Below are 22,252 nucleotides of genomic sequence, written 5' to 3'. Positions count from 1 at the left end.
CACTTACGGGAGATTTACAAATGAAAGAAGTTACTGGCAAGAAATTCTAAAAATGCGCAACATTGTGAGCATTAAAAAAATCTACAAAGTCAATGATGGTACAGGTTTGCTTTGGGCCCCTCCTCTGCTCTCTCCACTCTCCAGTCAGAACCTGGTATCCTTCTTGTTAATGGTACATTGAAGAGTCAAAGAAATTGGTACACTTGCCTAATATCACGTAGGGCCCTCGCGAGCATTCAGAACTGCAGAAACACGATGTGGAATGGGCTCGACTAATGTCTGAAGTAGTGCTGGAGGGAACTGACACCATGAATCCTGCCAGGCGGTCCAAAAATTCGTAAGATTAAAAGGGTGTGGATTTTCCTTCTGAACAGCACGTTGCAAGGCTTTCCAGATATGCTCAATAATGTTCATGTCTGGGGAGTTTGGTGGACAGCGGAAGTGTTTAAACTCAGAAGAGTGTTCCTGGAGCCATTGTGCAGCAATGAAGGACGCGTGGGTTATCGCATGGTCCTCCTGGAATAGCCCAAGTCCGTCGGAATGCACAATGGACATGTATGGATGCAGGTGATCAGACAGGATGCTTACGTACGTGTCACGATGGGTCCCACATCATTACAACTGCACATGCCCCACACCATTACAGACCCTCCACCAACTTGGACATTCCCCTTCTGACATTCAGGGTCCACGTATTCATGATGTTGTCTTCATACCCATACATGTCCATCCACTCGATACAATTTGAAACGGGACCCGCCCGAACAAGCAACTTGTTTCCAGTTATGAACAGTCCAATGTCGGTGTTGATGGGCCCAGGCGAGGCGTAAAGCTTTGCGTCCAGTAGTTATCAAGGGTACACGAGTGAGCTTTCGGCTCCGAAAGCCCATGTCGATGACGTTTCTTTGAATTTTTCTTACGCTGATACTTGTTCATGGCGCAGCATTGAAATCTGCAGCAGTCTTCGGAAGGGTTGCACTACTGTCCCGTTGAACGATTCTCTTCAGTCGTCATTGGTCTCGTTCTTGCAGGATCTTTCTCCAGCCGCAGCAGTGTCGGAGATTTGATGTTTTACTTGATTCCTGATATTCATGGTACACTCATGAAATGATTGTACCAGGAAATCCCCACTTCTTCGCAACCTTGGAGATACTGTGTCCCATCACTCGTGCGCTCCACGTTCAAACTCACTTAAATCATGGTGGCTTGCCATTGTAACAATAATAAGCGATCTAACAACTCCGTCAGACAGTTGTCGTCTTATATAGACGTTGCCGGCAGGAGCGCCGTATTCTGCCTGTTTACATATCTATGCATTTTAATTCACATGCCTATAGCAGTTCCTTTGGCGCTTCATTGTAGGAAAAAGCCACTTACAGTCAGGTAATTAGTACACATTAAAATAAAAACCATCTCTGTTGCTAATATGCTAGTACACAAGCTAGCACTGTGGTATTAGATATATGCATGTTTCCTCATTTCATTTTGTCCCATTTAACTGGAATGATGCACAGCGACACATGGCTGGCTTTTGCTAATTTTGTATTGTATTGAGTGAATATTTTTTTTTAATTTTCGGTCATCCACAAGTAATGTAGCGAATCAATATACGAAATACAATATTCATTGCGCCTCTTACCATGACTTAGTGAAGATATACGAGTATTATTCTCAATTTCAAACTTTAATCCAGTTGTGCCTAGTGTTGTTTACAACTAATCCTGCCAGGAATTGTCAGAAGACGAGAAGATGCACTTCAGCTCCCCATAAAAATCAATGAATGAAAGTGTAAAACAATAATATACAGTTTCCTATCATTGCTTTATACAGGTATTAATGAGACAGTGTTCTCAGTTTCAGATGAAATTCAAGCTGTCGCTAATGTTGGGTACAAAAAAGACTCATCAGGCTTTGTCAGAGGAGAGATACATATGGTTCAAGAGGAATGTACTGTACATTAACTTGCAACAGACCCACTTCTCAGAGATTGGGACTACTTCTCCGAAAGAATACAAATGAATACATTGGAAACAACTTATTCATGAAAATAGGAGCTGGAGAAGAAGATGGTGATTATGCTGAGGAATATGAAGAATAAATAGAAGAAGGAGAAGATGGTGATGATGATGATGACAATGATGATGATAATGCTTTCAATGAAGAAGAAGAAGAAGAGGATTGCGTTCACGATTGGAAAATGGTCTCCAACAAATTGTCAGCAGATATGAACCTGGTAGAGGAATTAGTATTCTTGCTAACTTCAGAAGTGGTGGGCAGTAATGCAATGGTAATGAAGTACTATCTGTTGAAGAGGAACTTCGAGAAGAGTCGATTATCACAAGAGGTCGTAAAAAATAAAGTGTGATACTGGTCCGTTTCATATGAGAGCAATATATCCTACCTAGATTGGGATGATGACGGAACTACGTGAATGCTTTTGTGATGTTCTCAGTGTGGTGCACTTTAGGCTGCAGAGTCCCAGCTCACTTTAATGTTAGGTGTGTGTAAGTGAGTTATATACAGACAAATTAGGGGTGGAAATACTTATTTTGCTTGCAGCGTGCGCCGAGCTTACGCTGATTTTTGGATGTGGTGCATTAAAGCTGTAAGCTAGGACAGCAGCAGAGCTCATATGTAACCAACTATTACCTATTTAGATGAATTTAGTGCCATCGATCTACTGTCATCTGCTAATCTGTTCTTCATTAAGTAGTACCAAGAAGTGAACTGTGTGTACTGTAATAAGGTATACAGACAATTTATGTGCGAAATATTTAATTTGAAGAACCACTGAGTTGGCAAAGTGTGCTAAATGCTACTTACTGTAAAACTTTACTTTTGTTCGAATTTTCCTAGAGATCCTGGCACATCACGATAATCTTCCATGTTGCATATATCTTAATAGTTTACAGAGACACTTCAGAAATATTTAGTTTGAAGGTCCATATTACTTGACAGTGTGGTACGCCTATCGAACTTGTAGCGTAAACGAAAGCTGCTGAACCTAATAATTGTCATCAGTATTGCCGATATGTAAGCTACATGCATTTAATACATAGTACAGACAGTTTAGATGAAGAGATATTCAGTTTGCTTGCAATGTGTGTAAAATCCTGCATACTACACAATAAATAATTATATTTATTCTTGAGACATCCCCTGTGAAACCGTCTTTGGAGATGTCATATCTCTCTGTTGCTGTCTTAGGTCGTCACACGAGTGTTTATAAATGAAGCATATGGTTTTAAAATTTAAATGATATATTACAAGAAAACACCTTCTTTCTTCTTGATCACCAGAAATTGTGATGTCCAAGTAGTTGTAGTTTTATTAGATTTTCGAATAGTTGATTACAGTTTACACAAGCCATAGTTCTGAATGCAGGAGTTTGTTCAGTCAGTAGTAACTTTTGCCTTCGACTGTAATTTTTCTAGTGATGCATTATCTTCCCTTATAAGCTGGTGATGAAAAACATTTTTGATGTAAGTACCCTCATCAGACTGGATATACTTCGCATATTTAGACACGGCGGAAACCGAAACATTATCTTGTATTGCTGACACATTTCTGCAGACACTTGTGGCCTTCAACAAAAGTCATATATGAGGTAAAATAATTAATATAATTCTAATTTTATGGTACTGCTTTTTGTACGTAAACTCAGTCTGGCCTCAATTTATATGTGGAAATAACATTATCATGCCTTATGTTGACATTGTGATCGTTGACATAAACATTGAATTTTTTCATTGTTGATGTATCTTGAAAACATTTTAGAGTATTGCGATATTTGGTAAGCATCATAGATGTGGAAAGTAATCATTTAGACCGAACCTTCTAGGCCTTAACATGTGCAGCCATCCGTTAAGGGCAATAAGAAACTGGTGACATAAATCAGCAGATGATTTCATTTCGAGTTTTCAGGTTTTGCAAGATAGTATTTAAAGTAAACTCATGCTTGACAATAATGCATTATTGATTACATATTACTAATTCCTTTATTAAATCTTACAAGCGAATATTTGTTTTCAGTTGTTTCCTAATGATAATTACCCATGTGACAGATGTGTCAGTCCATAAAAGTTTCTTTACATACAGTAAAACAAAAATTGTTCATCATTTATTACGTAATTCAGATACTTTTATGTAGTGTTGATAAGTGTTTCAAGTATTTTTGAAGATGAAGCAACCCATAATTAACTTTTTCATTGTAATGGTTGTAAAAATAGTAGGCTCTTATTGGACGATGTGAAAGGGAGATCTTTTAAAAAAATAATCCATGTCGTTCAGATACTTATGAGCACAGCCTCGATGGAATCCAATTTCAATTTGCTCTTTTATTTTCTTTGTTTAAAATACTGCACTCTGAAGGGGAGGAGAGTGAGGTGTGACGAGGAGAGAAGAAAGAGATGGTACACTGTAAAGTTCGTGTGTGTGTAGCTTTATGTAACTAATCTTCTACGTTGGAAACATTTAAATATTATGCCAGCCATCTTTCACTTTCACAGACAATATCGTGTCTTCCACCATTATCATACACTAAAATAACAATATTTCAGTGATTAAATACAGAGGTAGGAAAACATATTTTAGAAGCAATGAATGTTATGAGTCATTGCATTCTCAGTTTAGTGTCAGGATCACAAAAAATATTTATAATCATTGATAACAAGTTGTGGCAAACCAACTAGCCTTCTTCAGATTGAGTGAGATGAATGTTACTGTGTCTAGGTTGCTATGAGAACATTGTGATCGTTTTTATATTTTATGTGAAGATGGCTCGCTGTTTTGGCCAAAACTAGTTATCAATGACTGCAAGCAATTTTTGTGATTTTAACTAATATAGGAATTTGTAAGAGTCCAGTAACTTTTAATATTCATAGATAGATTAACTCTAGTATGACTATTTCAGGAAACAACAATAGGGAATATCTTTCAAGGTAAAAATGCAAGTCTTTGACTTTCTAATTGAGGTAGAACTATTTACTGCGTAGCTGAGGCATCATTTTAATACTGCATTATAACTGAAGGGGAGAGGACAGGGTGTGAGGCATAAAGCATCTATCATCTTGGATATTGTTTCACTGGTTGGTTCATTTTGATACTCCACTCTGATTTGTTGGAGACAGGTGAGAGCAGAGGGGGGGGGGGTTTAATTTCCCAATGACACATGTGGAGTAGTGGCATCATCTTTAATTTTTCACTGATTGTTGCATTTTAATGTTGTGTTATGATTGGCTGAAGGCAGTGGATAGGGAGAGGTTTTCAATTTACCATTAGTACAATTCTCCTATTTATAGCATCATCGGATTTTCATTGGTTATTTTATTTTGAAAAGTCAAGTGCGATTAGTTGGCTATAGGGAGAGAAGAGAGGTAGCATGACTTCCTACTAACAAAGATGATATCATTAATTATTTTACTGGTAATATTACTGATTTGCTCACTGATAATATTGTGTCCTTATTGATCTTAGCTTATTCAAGGTCTGTCCTGATTCAGAAATTTCGTCGCCTTTATATTCACTTCCTTTAAAGAATTCCTCTTTGGTCTATTTAGAGAGCTCCTGCACCAAGCTTCACATCTGAGGTGGTGTTGATACACTATGAGATCTTTCTCTGTCTCGTGATGACTGGGTGTTGTGTGATGTCCTTAGGTTAGTTAGGTTTAAGTAGTTCTAAGTTCTAGGGAGCTGATGACCACAGCTGTTAAGTCCCATAGTGCTCAGAGCCATTTGAACCACTATGAGATCGAAAGTATCATGGCCGCTATATAATTTAGAATCGAACATTAGATGTCACAACAGGTGGATGAAGTGGGGCCAAAAGTGGTAAAGGATGTGCAGAGTATTGTGTTATCAGTAGAGAAGGAGTAACAGCCGAATGGGTTGGTCAGGAGAGCGCAGCGACTTCGAACATGCAGGAGTCATTGGATATCATCTGATTAACCAGTATATTACAACCATTTCAGTCCCTGTAAGGTTTCCCAAACGATTGCTGGTGATGTGAATGTAAAGAGGAAATGCAAAGTAACGACCACAGTTAAATCAAGATTCAGCAGATTTAATTCTTTGTTTTAAAATCGCACTCACCAAGGATGGATGATCACCTTCATTAGTCAGGGACAATCTAGCATTACTGAGTGCCTTTAAAAATCGCAATAAAGTAATAGAATAAATCACTCATGAGTTCCAAGTGCTACGAGCAATCCATCTAGCACAATGACTGTACATAGGAGAGGTTCCCCAGAATACACACACGTCTTTAGTCAGTGCTAAACAACACTTTAGCTGGAGTAAAGAGCGATACCACTGGGCAGTGAATGACTCGACACGGGTGGTTGGGAGTAATGAATCCCATGGAATAGTTTGGATTTATCGAAAGCCAGGAGAACGCTACTTGCCACGATGTGGAACGCTAATAGTGAAGCGTGAAAGAGATGGTTAGTGTGACGTCCCCTTATTGCACATAAGAAAACGCTAAATGCGAGGATATGAACAGGTTTTACAGCATAGTGTACTGCGTACAGTCGAGAAACAGTTCAGAGATGATGACTGTTTCTATCAGAATGACCATGTAACCGTCACAAAGTAGCATCAGTGAGGTGATGGTCTGAGGACAAGAGCAATCCTGAAGTGAAGTGGCTGACCTGAACCCAATGTAACACCTTAGGAATAAGATTGAAAGTAGCCTTCACTCCAGTCTCTAACATCAGTGTCTTTTCTGGTTTGGCCTTTTCAAGAAGAAACGGCTGTCATTCCTCCAAAGACATTCAAACAACACATTTAAAATGTCGTGAGCTGTGACCAAGACGACATAGACGAACGGGGACACACACCTCATATCAATGTCCACTAATAGGCGTCTACATACTTTTGATCACGTAACGTATGCGTCAGGTAATCCACATTTTGTCCAACATGGAGCACTACAGTGAACTGCATTTAGCCTTTTACACAACCTCAAAAGCCTAGAGCTCGTAGGTACACACTCATGTCAAGTCTTATAAAGTTGCTGTCGCTAATGTCCAGAGTCCATCGTGAAATTTTAATTCTTTATTTGCTGTGTACTTTGGATGAGGCAATGACATTTCACTTCAAAACCATGACAGTTAAACTCCTCAATATACAAATACCCTTTCTGGGGGTATTTTTGTTCAGTCGTTACAACTACAAGAAAATGCGTTGCTTTTCCCACCAGACGCATTTCGCTTTACTAAGTATAGCATCATCAGTCATCTGTTATTAGAGGTATTTGCAATTTGATTTATTTTCTAGCTCTAAATCAGTTCATTAACAAATATTTGATCTTTACGTGCGATAATTTCTACTTCGTTTTTCGCCTACATTAGGTAGTGCCGTCTGCTAGCAAATTTTTGCTTCCTTTCTTCGTTGCGTACTGACAATTGAGGTCTAATTTTACGTTTCTTAGTGAAACTATGCATTTTTTAAGTTTAATACAGCACAATTTCGTACACCATTGTTCACTGTTTATTCGTATACTTCTAAGTGTATATCACGTTTTCTAATGTTGCCGACATTTCCACTAATTACTCTTTCATCTATTTTATTCTCTCTCTCTGTTTTTCATTATAAATGTGTTATCCAATTTAATTATTTTACAGTGTGTTTTTATACAGTGTAAGATAAATGAAGAAGTATTTTGTATAGTGTATTGCTGGGGCAGAGGGGACGAGCAAAGGTGAGTGGGCAGTGAGTGTACAGTAGTGTGATGGACAGGGAGTTTTATGACTCAGTTTTCAGCTTCCTGCTTTTCTTGAATCAAACCTACATGCGACATGATTCTTTGTGTAGCACGTGAGGATATCTGCTATAAACAGTCAACGACAAAGAATTGCGGCAATGGTTCTCAACAATGCTTCACAGTGGGTACTGCGCTTCATAAGAGGTGTTCCATAAAACGACCTAAACATGTACATTTAGCACGGAATTTTTATTTTTTTTTATTTATGCCACCTCAGCCATCGCCAGTACATACTGAATCACACACACACACACACACTCACACACACACACACACACACACACACACACGCATACACATACACGTACAATCACACACACACACACACACACACACACACTCGTTTCGCAAATATTGTTTACATTGGTCGTAAATCTATTTCTTACACCACGATGTGGTTCCATCATTGCCATTAGATGTTACTCCAAAGGCCAGTTCTACACTGAAGCGCCAGAGAAACTCGTATGAGCATGCGTATTCAAATACAGAGATATGTATACTGGTGTGTCTAGTGCAGTTGCCAGATCGTTTACCGAGCGAGGTGGCGCAGTGGTTAGACACTGGACTCGCATTCGGGAAGACGACGGTTCAATCCCGCGTCCGGCCATCCTGATTTAGGTTTTCCGTGATTTCCCTAAATCGCTCCAGGCAAATGCCGGGATGGTTCCTTTCAAAGGGCACGGCCGACTTCCTTCCCCGTCCTTCCCTAATCCGATCAGACCGATGACCTCGCTGTCTGGTCTCCTTCCCCAAACCCAACCAACCAACCAACCAGATCGTTTACAGCTGATACAGTGACACGTTATAATTTTTAAGTGAGTTTGAACGTGTTGTTATTGTCGGCGCACAAGCGATGGGACACGCCATCTCCGAGGTAGCGATGAAGTGGGGATTTTCCCGTACGATCATTTCACGAGTGAACCAAAAAAAAAAAAAAAAAAAAATTTCAAATGTGCGTGAAATTTTATGGGACTTAACTGCTAAGGTCATCAGTCCCTAAGCTTACACACTACTTACCCTAAATTATCCTAAGGACAAACACACCCATGCCCTAGGGAGGACTCGAACCTCCGCCGGGACCAGCCACAAAGTCTCTGACTGCAGCGCCTGAGACCGCTAGGCTAATCCCGCGCGGCACGAGTGTACCGTGATATCAGGAATCAGGTAAAACATCAAATCTCCGACATCCCTGAGGCAGGAAAAAGAATATAATTGAAGATTGAAGATAATCGTTCAACGTGACAGAAGTGCGACCCTTACCCAAATTGCTGCAGATCTCAATGCTGGGCCATCAACAAGTGTCAACGATCGAACCATTCAACAGAACATCATCGACATGGGCTTTTGGAGGCGAAGGCCCACTAGTTTACCCTTGATGACTGCACGAAACAATGCCTTACGCTTCGCCTGGACCCTTCAGCACTGACATTGGCCTGTTGATGACTGGAGACATGTTGGCTGGTCGGACGAGTCTCGTTTCATATTGCATCGAGCGAATGTACGTGTACGGATATGGAGACGACATCAAGAGTCCATGGACCCTGCATGCCAGCAGGGGACTGTTCAAGGTAGTGGAGGACCTGCAACGGTGTTTGTGTGCAGTTGAAGTGATATGGGACCTCTAATGCATCTAGATACGACTCTGATAGGTAACACGTTTGTAAGCATCCTGTCTGACCATCTGCATCCATTTTTGCCCATTGTGCATTCCGAGGGACTTGGGCAATTCCAGCAGGACAGTGTGACACCCACATATGAAGAATTGCTACAGACTGGCACCAGGAACACTCTTCTGAGTGTAAACACTTCCGTTGGTCACCAAATTCTCCAAATATGAACATTACTGAACATATCTGCGATGCCTGGCAACGTGCTGTATAGAAGAGACCTTCGTCCCCTCGTAGTCCTACGGATTTATGGAGATCCCTGCGGGATTCATGGTATCAGTTCCGTCCAGCACTACGTCAGACATTACTCGAGTCCATGTCACGTCGTGTTGCGGCCTTCTACGTGCTCGCAGGGGTCCTACACTGCATTAAGCCGGTCTACTAGTTTCTTTGGCTTTTTAAGTGTATGTTGAACACATAACATTCATGCCTCCTCAACCTATTTGTCGTGCAATGTTTACATCGATTAAGCTACATAAAAGTGTTGATATTCGCTTATTTATTCCGAATTTCATCGTTGGCCACAGTAGGATTGCCATCCATCCCGATATATCAGGACCATCACCGTTATGCGCTTTCTTGTCCCAACGTCCATACAAGATCCAATTTTGTCCCGATTTTGCAAATACCGTTTTGACCTTCGCTCAAGTAGTGGAATCCATCTAAGTGCAGTCTCATTTAGTTTTAGTCATGTCAACCAGTTTATGTTGATAAGGTGGAGTCACAAGTGGCGCTGCATATTGCATATCCTGTATCGATGGTGCAAGCACCTTCTTGATCTAGAGCCATCATTCGAGAAAATACCAGACTTCTCCAGTATTACGCGGCTGGGACTATTTAAGCAGCGCCATGCGGAAGAATCGGGCGGTTCTCATTTGACGAGCGAGCTGATAAGACGATTCTTTCTAAACGTAATACAAACAACGAGTGCAAGTTAGTAATGTCGAAAGTCTTTACTGCCGCTATATAGGGCGTAAAGTGTATAGTGACACGTACTTCGATGCCTAAGGTGTTATTGTTGACTATTTACATTCCAATAAACTTATCATAAGTTACGAAACTGCCGAAGAACGGAAAATGTGACGTTTCGGATGATTACGCAAGAGAGTCGTCATTTGTAAAGAAAGGACGTAAGGATCAGGAAGTGTTATGTAAGATTTGTACTGTTTCTTCTCAGTATGCCAGGGACGGTGTAATCAGTCTTACAGTGCCATTTTAACTACGAGATGACTTTTAAAAAGGAGAAAAGAGTTGCTGAAAAAGGCGAATTCTTCCGAAAGATGTGGGTATCAACTACTTCTGCCGTAATAAGTTCCACGTAGTCGTGTTCTAAATAAAAAGTAATTACATCAAATAAAGTTTTCATTTCTACACCCCCACCTGAAAGTGTCCCGATGATGTCCCAGCTAGGGATGGCAACCCCACCCGCAATCAAAGTACGCTACGCCAGTCAAGTCGTCTGGCCGTACATACTGCTACCCGTCCGAAGTTCGGCCGGTTCGCTAATATGGACCAAATATAAAATTTCCATCATGTTTGGACTTATCTTATTTCTTATAACTATTGCAAAAGCGATAAATACTGATGCAATGCTCCAGATTTGCATTTTTTGAGCACCGTAAACATAAATACAACTGATCATCCTGTAAGTAGCCGACAGCCTTCGAAGATTTTACAGAAAACTGGGTCACAGCTAGGCGTGAGGTCTTCCTAATATTGGTATGCTTTGAAGCGACCTCCACTTATTTAATCAGATTTTCAGTGCGAGAGGAGGATCAACACAGTGTACTCGTGATTGACACTTAAGAATACTGTCACGGTGGTAGACCTAAATCTGCAATAATCTTTCCATAATAAAGTTTCTTTGTTCATGTTCCGTAAAACGCTTTCGACTCACGGAAAATATTTTCGCTCTACGGAATGGAGCACAATCTTAAGTATTTGTACATATCAATCGATGTGAAATCGAAATACAGCTGATAACGATTCAGAATTTTTATAACTTAACCCAGAAAGTGGAAAGAGAAGACATTTGCTATTACTAAGTGGAAGAAAAGCTCACAGAGTACAATTTTTTCAGAATCTGGTGTACCTACGCAAGAGCTTCTGTACAGAACATGGCCCTTTTCACACGTTGTGCCAAAGTTTCCAGTCGATTCTTGAAGAAACAGAAATAAAATAGGCAGCAATGAACTACCGTCACCGACCATGGGCTTTATTTTCTATGGATGTGTGGGTTGAGACGTGGTCCCCGAAGTACCGTTTGTATGTTTTAAACATTTGAGTGAAAGTGTTGTTTTACGCTTTCATTCATTTTTAACATTACACTGCTCTGCAATGTACAATTCACTAAAACCAGCGATCTTATTCTTTGTATCTGTAACAACCACCTTAACTCATCTAACACCCAACCACTTTATCTTTCGTCGAATATAGTAATTTTACTTTCCGACTTAAGCTGGGGGATAACCGTTAATCAAATATGGCAATACCACTCACAAGTTCTTCAGAAATGTAACTATAGATTCTTCACACCCAGTAAATTTTTAGTCTATAACAGTGAGTGCTTCACAATTCTTAACGATATGTCTACATTATTTAAACGTTCGTGTACAGTTGTAAGAACCATTTCACACATCACCTTATAAAACGGCTAATAATAAGACGGCAGAATTTGTATGATCATTCGCAGAAAACGCTGTAACAACAGCTAGCGACATCCAGGGGCACACATATCTTAATTGTAAGTGCCAGAAAGTATCGGTTTTCGCGGATGTTTGTAAATAACCTGCCCTGTAACGGCGGTTGATGTTTGGGTTGTGCTCTTCAAGTGGCTTTAACTGATAGTGGCAAAAAAGTTGTTTGTTAGGTAAAGTGCTAATGAAAGTTAATTTGTGGCTTGTACGTCTATTCTGAATGAACTGACGTAGCTTTTTCAACTTATCAAAATTGTGAAACTCATTATTTCGGACAGGTTAAGAGTGTCTCCGTGCTTAAAAGTTTAAGTGTTTCACATGGAAGGTCTGTATCTGATGACGATGCGATCATTGCAGCTCACTGTTTCACTGCTCTCATGTTGCAGGTTCATCAGACACTTAAATGTTGCCATGAGCCCAATGGTAATGACGCAGTTTGTCTCCAGCGTCCTCGTCGCCTGTCTGTCGTTGTTCCAGGCAACATACGTAAGGCTTTTCATGAACTTGGTTTATGTATATTATATATAAAGCTACATTCATGAGCAACTGACCCAGGGTTATTTATAGCAAGTAGCGTCCCCTTTCTCCCTGATGACGGCTGTGGCACGTTGAGCGACGTGCTCCAAGGGACGCCGTAATCCTTGTAGAGTCACTCTGACCTACGACAGCCCAAACCATCACACTACACACGCGTACAATTTACAGAGGTATCTACGTATATTGCCAGCCGGAGTGGCCGAGCGGTTCTAGGCGCTATAGTCTGGAACCGAGCGACCGCTGCGGTCGCAGGTTCGAATCCTGCCTCGGGCATGGATGTGTGTGATGTCCTTAGGTTAGTTAGGTTTAGGTAGTTCTAAGTTCTAGGGGACTGATGACCTCAGAAGTTAAGTCCCTTAATGCTCAGAGCCATTTGAACCATCTACGTATATTGTTAATTGACTGAGCGTGTTTCGACGCTCACGTTAGTCCCTATAGCCCAATATACACTACTGGCCATTAAAATTGCTACACGAAGAAGAAATGCAGGTGATAAACGGGTATTCATTGGACAGATATATCATACTAGAACTGACATGTGATTACATTTTCACGCAATTTCGGTGCATAGATCCTGAGAAATCAGTACCCAGAACAACAACCTCTGACCGTAATAACGGCCTTGATACGTCTGGGCATTGAGTCAGACAGAGCTTGGATGGCGTTTACAGGTATAGCTGCCCACGCAGCTTCAACACGATACCACAGTTCATCAAGAGTAGTGACTGGCGTATTGTGACGAGGCAGTTGCTCGGCCCCATTGACCAGACGTTTTCAATTGGTGAGACATCTGGAGAATGTGCTGGCCAGGGCAGCAGTCGACCATTTTCTGTATCCAGAAAGGCCCGTACAGGACCTGCAACATGTGGTCGTGCATCCGAAATGTAACGTCCACTGTTCAAAGTGCCGTCATTGAGAACAAGAGGTGACCGAGACGTGTAACCAATGGCACCCCATACCATCACGCCGGGTGATACGCCAGTATGGCGATGACGATACACGCTACAAATGTGCGTTCACCGCGATGTCGCCAAACACGGATGCGACCATCATGATGCTGTAAACAGACCTGGAGTCTTCCGAAAAAATGGCGTTTTGCAATTTGTGCCAATTTTTTCCATTAATGCACCCAGGTTCGTCGTTGAGTACACCATCGCAGGCGCTCCTGTGTGTGATGCAGCGTCAAGGGTAATCGTAGCCATAGTTTCCGAGATGATAGTCCATGCTGCTGCAAACGTCGTCGAATTGTACGTGCAGATGGTTGTTGTCTTGCAAACGTCCCCATCTGTTGACTCAGGGATCGAGACGTGGCTGCACGATCCGTTACAGCCATGTGGATAAGATGTCTGTCATCTCGACTGCTAGTGATACGAGGCCGTTGGGATCCAGCACAGCGTTCCGTATTACCCTCCTGAACCCACCGATTCCATATTCTGCTAACAGTCAGTGGATCTCGACCAACGGGAGCAGCAAAGTCACGATACGATAAACCGCAATCGTGATAGGTTACAATCCGACCTTTATCCAAGTCGGAAACGTGATGGTACGCATTTCTCCTCCTTACACGAGGCATGACAACAACGTTTCACCAGGCAACGCCAGTCAACTGCTGTTTGTGTATGTGAAATCGATTGGAAACTTTCCTCATGTCAGCACGTTGTAGGTGTCGCCACCGGTGCCAACCTTGTGTGAATGCTCTGAAAAGCTAATAATTTGCATAGCACAGCATCTTCTTCCTGTCGGTTAAATTTCGCGTCTGTAGCACGTCACCTTCGTGGTGTAGCAATTTTAATGGCCAGTAGTGTACATCTTAGGCGATGGCATTGTCAGTGTGTAGTAGGAGCGTTAATAGGAGACCTGAGGTAATGCTCATGCCTACTACATATTGCCGCAGCCATCGCCTATGGGGTAGGGCAAAGCTTCATAAATTGTACCATTTTCAAATGTTTTCTGATTTTAATGAAATTTAATAAACGTTATCTAAATGTAATACTATTAATGTGCAGCTCATTATGCGAAACACGTAAGTCTAAAGTTTCGTAAATAAATTTTCTACGATTTGAAAGATTCAACACAGTATACGGAGGTGACAAAAGTCATCGGATGCCTCCCGTATCGCTTCAGACCTCCTTCTGCTCGGCTTAGTGCAACAGTTCAGCTGACATGGACTCGAGAAGTTCCTGGCAAAAGTATTGAAACATGTCGCCTCTTTAGCTGTCCATAAACGCGAAACTGTTGCCGGTGCAAAATTTTGTGTACGGACTGACCTATCGATTATGTCCCATAAATGTTCGATGGGATTATGTTGGGCGATCCGGGTGAACGATTCATTCACCCGAATTGTCCAGAGCTTTCTTCAATCTAATCGCGTAGAGTTGTTGTCCAGTAACATGGTAGCTTTAGATCCATAAATGGTCAATCGTTGTTTTGGTATATGAAGTCCTTGAATAGCTGTAAATGGATATCCAAATAGCCGAACATAACTATTTTCAGACAATGATCGGTTCAGTTAGACCAGAGGACCCAGTCTATCTATGTGAACACAGCCCACACCATTATAGGGCCACCACCAGCGTTGTTGATAACTTGGGTCTGTGGCTTCGTCGGATCTGCGCCACACTCGAACCAACTGAAATTGGGACTCATCTGACCAGGACTTGGCTTTTCGGTCGTCTAGGGTAGAACCCATATGGTCACGAGCCCAGGAGAGGCGCTGTAGGCGATGCCTTGCTGTTGGCAAAGGCACTCGCGACTGTCGTCTGCTGCCATAGCCCATGAATCCAAAATTTCGACGCATTGTCCTAATGGATACGTTCGCCGTACGTCTCACATTGATTTCGGGCGCGTTTATTTCACGCAGTGTTGCTTGCCTGTTAGCACTGACAACTGTACGCAAACGCCGCAAATCTCGGTCGTTAAGTGAAGGTGTCGGCCCCTGCGTTGTCCGTAGGGAGAGGGAATGCCAGAAATTTGGTATTCTCAGCACACTCTTGACACTGTGGACCACGGCATACTGAAGTCCCAAACGATTTCCGAAATGGAATACCCCATGCGTCTAGCTCCATCTACCATATGCGTTCAAAGCCTGTTAATTTCCTTCGTGCGTTCATAATTACGTCGAAAACCTTTTCATATGAATCATCGGAGTGCAGATGGCAGCTCCATCAGTGCACCCACCTTTCATACATTCTGCACGCAATAACACCCCCATTGTTATAAGTGCTTATAGTTATCCCATGACATGTGCCATCGCAGTCTAAGGGGAGAGGGACAAAGTGGTACAATTTACAAGCAGGTCTTCTAAACAGTGTCATTGATATTATAAGGTGTACGACTAATATTTTTTTTTAAATATAGCAAGAAGGAAAGAAATTGGGTGAGTATGACCAATATGTATTTTAATTTCGAAGACATTAACAAACTAATCTGAGCCGTTAATACTTTTTCGTTACTTAAAATATTAGTCTACTTTTGTACTTACACTAAACAGTTTTAGATACTCGTTCCGGTGTCCAACTACACAATAAATTAATTTGTTCTTTACAAGAAAAATTGTTCAAATGGCTCTGAGCACTATGGGACTTAACATCTGAGGTCATCAGTCCTCTAGAACTTAGAACTACTTAAACCTAACTAATCTAAGGACATCGCACACATCCATGCCCGAGGCAGGATTCGAACCTGAGACCGTAGCGGTTGCGCGGTTCCAGACTGAAGCGCCTAGAACCGCTCGTCCACACCGGCCGGCTATTCTTTACATTTATTATAGCACAACTGGTATGGATCGATACTCAACGTTTGAGAACTTAATCATTTTTTGGTCCTGGTAAACTTCACAGATCTTGCAGTATCAGTTTGAAGACGTATTAGCACGTTTGGTATAGCCATTTTTGATTTTATCAGTTTTAGTTTGGTCAGGCCTACTTTTGCTTTTCTCAGAGTATTTTTTCAATGAGGTTCCTCTTGTACGTACTACCTGCTACCTCAACAGCAAAAGACGTTGCTGTGCTTCTTATTCTTCTTCGTAGAGTTGGGATAGTGGAGATATATTCTGGACCTACTCAAACTCTCCTATTAGAGATCTTTTTGTTTTCTTTTTCTCTTTGTGTGGGAGTTGAAGGATTCCGGGATCCACTGTTTCAATTAGTTTGTCCTGATTTGCCTGAGAGTTCCTGACTTGTGTTATCGTGTTATCACTCATTTCTATTTTCTGAGAACCCGCCTTTCCTTCCGTTGCCAGGGCTCCTGTCCTCACCATCAACGACATCCTAAGGCTTGGTTCGAAATCTGTCCCACATCAGACTCCCAGTTCCCTGAAACAAACATCGTCCCACATAAAAGGCCCAAGAACCTACAAATCCCGTAATACCGCAGCTGGATAAACACATCAGTTGTTATTTTCCTCCATATAAATACATCCTACAGTAAAAAAATAACCCTTTTATTCTTTACCAGTTCAGCGTCATTCGTCTTTCATCTTCGTTAAACACTCACTTTTTAATGCCACTTGCAATATTTTAGTAAGTTTGGAATTTTTTAATTGGTTTGTCAGAAGAGCGATGATATTGTATCCACTAAAAGCCCAACACCACCCATGTGGGGACATATAGATAAATAGTCGGAGCTAGGTCTAAAACAAGCACATCTCTCTCAGTGCAGTTTCTGATGCGCTTTCTATGATTGAGGTGAAGTGGCATGGACGATCAAAAAATCACTTGTAAGTTTATGGAGTTTTCTACAAACACTTCCGGTATAATTCCAGAGCGCATGAAGTGGTGGATACTCTTATTGAAGGTACAGGTTGACAGTGTCTTGTTGTAGGTGGTGGTGGTGGTGGTTAGTGTTTAACGTCCCGTCGACAACGAGGTCATTAGAGACGGAGCGCAAGCTCGGGTTAGGGAAGGATTGGGAAGGAAATCGGCCGTGCCCTTTCAAAGGAACCATCCCGGCATTTGCCTGAAACGATTTAGGGAAATCACGGAAAACCTAAATCAGGATGGCCGGAGACGGGATTGAACCGTCGTCCTCCCGAATGCGAGTCCAGTCTGCTAGCCACTGCGCCACCTCGCTCGGTACTTGTTGTAGGTGAACCAATAGACACATTTCTGCGGTATGTTAAAGCACAATGCGCCGGGATGAGACGACGGTACACGTATCCGGGACCCAGTTTCTATTACATGTGACCATCCTTCACACGCGCACACATCCATCACCTTCTTGAACGGTCCACATTCAGCATGTGAGATGAAACATACTGCGTGATTTTTGATGGAGTAGTACAACGCCGAAAGTGTGTATCAACATCTGTTCTGACTCACCAATCGAAACTTAAGTTTTTCCGTTCATCGTTCTTTCAATATCTCTGTTCCTGCACTCATATAAACCTCTGGGCCACGTTAGGTGTGGCGCACAGAAGGACACATGCCGATCATGAAGGAGGGAAGATTATTGTTCGACATCCCGTGCATGACAAGATGGTTACAGACAGAGCACAAGCTCTGTTTTTGGAAGGATGGGGAAGAATATCGACCGACCCTTTGCCAAAGAACCATCCCAGCATTCGCCTTTAGTGATTTATTGAAAAAAGTACGAAACCTGAATCTCTGGGCAGGGTTTGATCCGCTCTCCTCTCGAATACGAGTCCAGTGTATTACCCCTGTAACTCGTTGCTCATTGACATGTAGAGCAGTGAGTTCTGTCCCCCACAGCGAAGATGTATCACTGACTTATTATGTCCTCCTTGGTGTTGTCCATCATTGGACTCGTGAATAATTTGTGAGCTGTGGTTCGTCTATCCACTGACACACTTGTTAGCTGTTGACGGTGCCTTCTCGTCACCAATACGTTATTTCACACGGCAGTTAACTCATGCAGCGTCAGTTTTCCCCAATTAGAGGTACTTGTGGCCCATCACACCATAGATAGAGTAGAAGGTTACATCCCAGTCCGCAGCTCGTGGTCGTGTGGTAGCGTTCTCGCTTCCCGCGCTCAGGTTCCCGGGTTCGATTCTCGGCGGGGTCAGGGATTTTCTCTGCCTCGTGGTGACTGGGTGTTGTGTGATGTCCTTAAGTTACTTAGGTTTAAGTAGTTCTAAGTTCTAGGGGACTGATGACCGTAGATGTTAAGTCCCATAGTGCTCAGAGCCATTTGAACCATTTTGTTAAATCCCAGCTCTTACGTAACCTGGGAAGTGGAGTGTTCCATGAGTCAGGTGCCAACAATCAGCTTCTAGAATCTTAAAGCTAGAATGTATACCCCTCGGCCTCAAACAACTTAGATGAATGCAGCCAGGTGAAGTCTTCAACAATCGCCGGTAATTCGACAGGTGAACGTCTCCTCATTTTCAGTGCGTAAGTGCAATGAGAGACCTCATGCAAGAAAATTTAAACCCTCAGTAGGTGGCTACTAAGAACCATAATACAGCGTATGCATAATGGCAATACATACGGTGGAAGCATCTAACGCCACTGCACACCCAAAGATGACTATCACTGCGCAACCAAAGATGACCGATGTCATAAGTTATATTTAGCCGATATTGTTTAACAGTGGGTGAGCAAACGAAAGGTATTTCTTTATAAAACTCTAGCTCATTTTTCTTACAGTGTTTCTGCCTCTTGGTGACATGTGCTGCAAACCACTGCCTTTTTCCTTTTTTGTGGCGGACGTTGAAATCGAAAGAAACTTTATTCTACTTGTACACTTGTACTGCTTATGGGATTTCGGGTGCTGTGATGTTTGATGTTTATCCGTGAGAACCACAATGTTTTCTTCATCCGCTCTTGTGATAGTCGTGTTGCGTTCCTATAGCCTTTTTTTAAAGTTTCACTAGTGCTATGGAGTCTGTACTGTTTTTGTTTCCCACTAGTGTTATTACGTTTTTGAGTTCACTGCTTACTAATCCTCTCGTCAGACCAATGTTTAACTCAATTATTTCATTTGTATATTCCTGTAAGAGAATGCTTTCTCACACAATTATGAGTTTTTTTGTGTAGTTTCGTCTATTTACTTACTGACGTAGACAATGGACTCGCATTCGGGAGGACGACGGTTCAATCCCGCGTCCGGCCATCCTGATTTAGGTTTTCCGTGATTTCCCTAAATCGCTCCAGGCAAATGACGGGATGGTTCCTCTGAAAGGGCACGGCCGGCTTCCCTCCCCATACGTCCCTAATCCGATGAGACCGATGACCACGCTGTCTGGTCTCCTTCCCCAAAACAACCAACCAACTTACTGACGTTATGTTTCAGACGTTTTTATTGCAGTTTGATTTCTTTTGTATGCAACATAGTGTCAGTGAGATTTACCATCCTCGGATAAAAGTAATGTTTTTCGTTAGCCTTTACGCAGTTTACGGCGATGTTAGGTGTTTGTTTAGCTCTTAAATTTGAAATCTTTCTTCTGTGCGTTTTTTCATTTCTTGTATCACTGTACATGTACGATTTTCAATCTTGCTTGCAAACACGGAGAAAATAATGTTTTTTTTCAGAACTTTCGCAAGATTTAGATGTGCTTTAAATATTTCGCCGTTTAGGGATTGCCTTCTGGCGAAAACAGACTGTATTAGATTCTTTTGATCTACTTGTTTCGTTTTCTGTGTACTGGCGGAACTCGTTTCGGCCAGTACATTAACACATTTACGGATAACATTATTTGATCTTCAGATGTTATGAAGCTTTATGTGTTAGACAGTTCTGCGTGGGTTGAGATGTGGCCTTCTAAGCTTCACCTGTTTCATTAATTGCAGTGAGCTTAAGACGGAGAGCCGGCCGGAGTGGCCGAGCGGTCCTAGGCCCTACAGTCTGGAGTCGTGCGACCGCTACGGTCGCAGGTTCGAATCCTGCCTCGGGCATGGATGTATGTGATGTCCTTAGGTTAGTTATGTTTAATTAGTTCTAAGTTCTAGGCGACTGATGACCTCAGAAGTTAAGTCGCATAGAGCTCAGAGCCTTTTGAACCATTTTTTTAAGACGGAGAAACCAATAGTAATTGCCCATGATGTATCGCACATACAGTGTTGTCACTGCTGATGTAGACTCTTCACCTTTCTGTTCCTGAATAACATCGCCCAGGGTGCACCATCTTAGTGTTCATCTACACGTCATAGTGATAATACTCCCAATGATCTATGGAGTTAACGCCAAATAGCAGTACTGAGCGTCAAATTTCTGGAACGATTCATATACAAACACATCTACAAGGCTGTAGATAACGTGACCCCATCGTTCCAAGCAGACATTCGCTTTGAGTTTGTACATAGAAGCGGGTTATTTATTTTCTTAACCTCACAAGGACATCAAAGACGTCAGAAAACATTATTGCCATTCGCAGAACTAACAGCCACCTACAGTAGTGTTTGGTTCTAAGGACGTTTTCTAAAACTGAAGAAAGTGATTCTATGTCTTCAACTTACGATCCCTACAGAAGATGTCTTTAACTGCAATTTTAAAGTGGATAATAGAATGGGTTTCACTCAGTATCAATACTGGACTACTGCAAGGTTCAGTTCTTGAATTATTATTCTACCTACACATTAGGGGTATACCTTAAAAAGTGAGAAAAAATTCGGATACGCTGATTATCTGACCATAGTGGCGCATATTGAATGTGTTGAGGAAGGGGCAAGGAGTCTGGGTGACGATCAAGATACCCTCAACAGATACTACAGATTGTGGCGTTTGCATCAAAATCCATCTGACCTCAACAATAAGGCGCCAATAAACAGCTGAAGATGTCACTTAACCAGAAGAAGGTGAAATGCTACTTCCAGCGTGTTACGCTGGATAAGTCCTTGACCTCTTAAAAATATCTTTAAAATGTTGGTCTGAAACTAAAGACGGATAATATTCCTAGAAAACTGGTTTTCTGTTCTTGGGAAGCAGATGCCTCTAGACTGTGAACAGCAGTAACTTCAATAGTCTTCACCAGCGCGTAATGCTGTGCCCCAGTCTGGCAAGGAAGTCACCAACTGGCAAGGTGGACGTGCAGCTCCACGAAACCTTGAGTAAAATCGCCAGTGCTCTCTATCGTAAGTAACATAGCTCTTTCAAAGCTAAGACGATAAAAAATAACCGTTAAAGAATACGGCAGACAGGGCATGTAAAAAATTTATCTATTCAATGGGTAGCAAAGAACTTATCAAATAAATGCTACACATGACGGAAGCCAACATGGAACAACAGCAGTGTAAGGGATAGAAAACCTTCACCCTGCTGCGTACGTAGATAAACGACTGGGAGAATTCACTTAGCAATCACCAAATTACAACCGATTGCTCAAAATCACTGCATGGGTTCAACTTCGTAAAAAAAGAATGGACTACATTCAGCCGTGTCCAAGGTGGATGCACAAGGTTCAAAGCCATGCTTCTTAAATGGGGATTTGTGGGCAACCCAACTTGTGATTGTGGAGGCACTAAGCAGGCTCTGCATATTCTAATAAAATATGAGCTATAAGGAAATATTATGGATCGCCTGAACTCTTTGTAGAAGTCACACCTCATGCCACAAAGTGGATATAAGATCTCTATATGGATGTGTAGTCAGCAACTAGTCTTATAAGCTATACGTCATAAGTGTGGTTGGTTCTT

At 41.9% G+C, this 22,252-nt stretch overlaps 1 protein-coding gene across 1 annotated transcript in view; it reads left to right on the top strand.

The window, feature by feature from the left end:
* The window catches only part of LOC126101326 (odorant receptor Or2-like), a 78,796-nt gene that overhangs the window by 5,389 nt on the left and 51,155 nt on the right, over window positions 1-22,252 (top strand). The window contains exon 2 of the mRNA XM_049911998.1: window positions 12,512-12,611. Within this exon, the coding sequence (XP_049767955.1) occupies window positions 12,512-12,611 (100 nt within the window). The remainder of the gene's footprint in view (window positions 1-12,511; window positions 12,612-22,252) is intronic.

The sequence above is a fragment of the Schistocerca cancellata genome, chromosome 9 (genome assembly GCF_023864275.1).
Source record: "Schistocerca cancellata isolate TAMUIC-IGC-003103 chromosome 9, iqSchCanc2.1, whole genome shotgun sequence".
In the NCBI taxonomy this organism is placed as follows: Eukaryota; Metazoa; Arthropoda; class Insecta; order Orthoptera; family Acrididae; genus Schistocerca; species Schistocerca cancellata.
The sequence above is the reverse complement of the archived record's forward strand: the minus strand, read 5'-3'. Positions and strand labels throughout refer to the sequence as shown.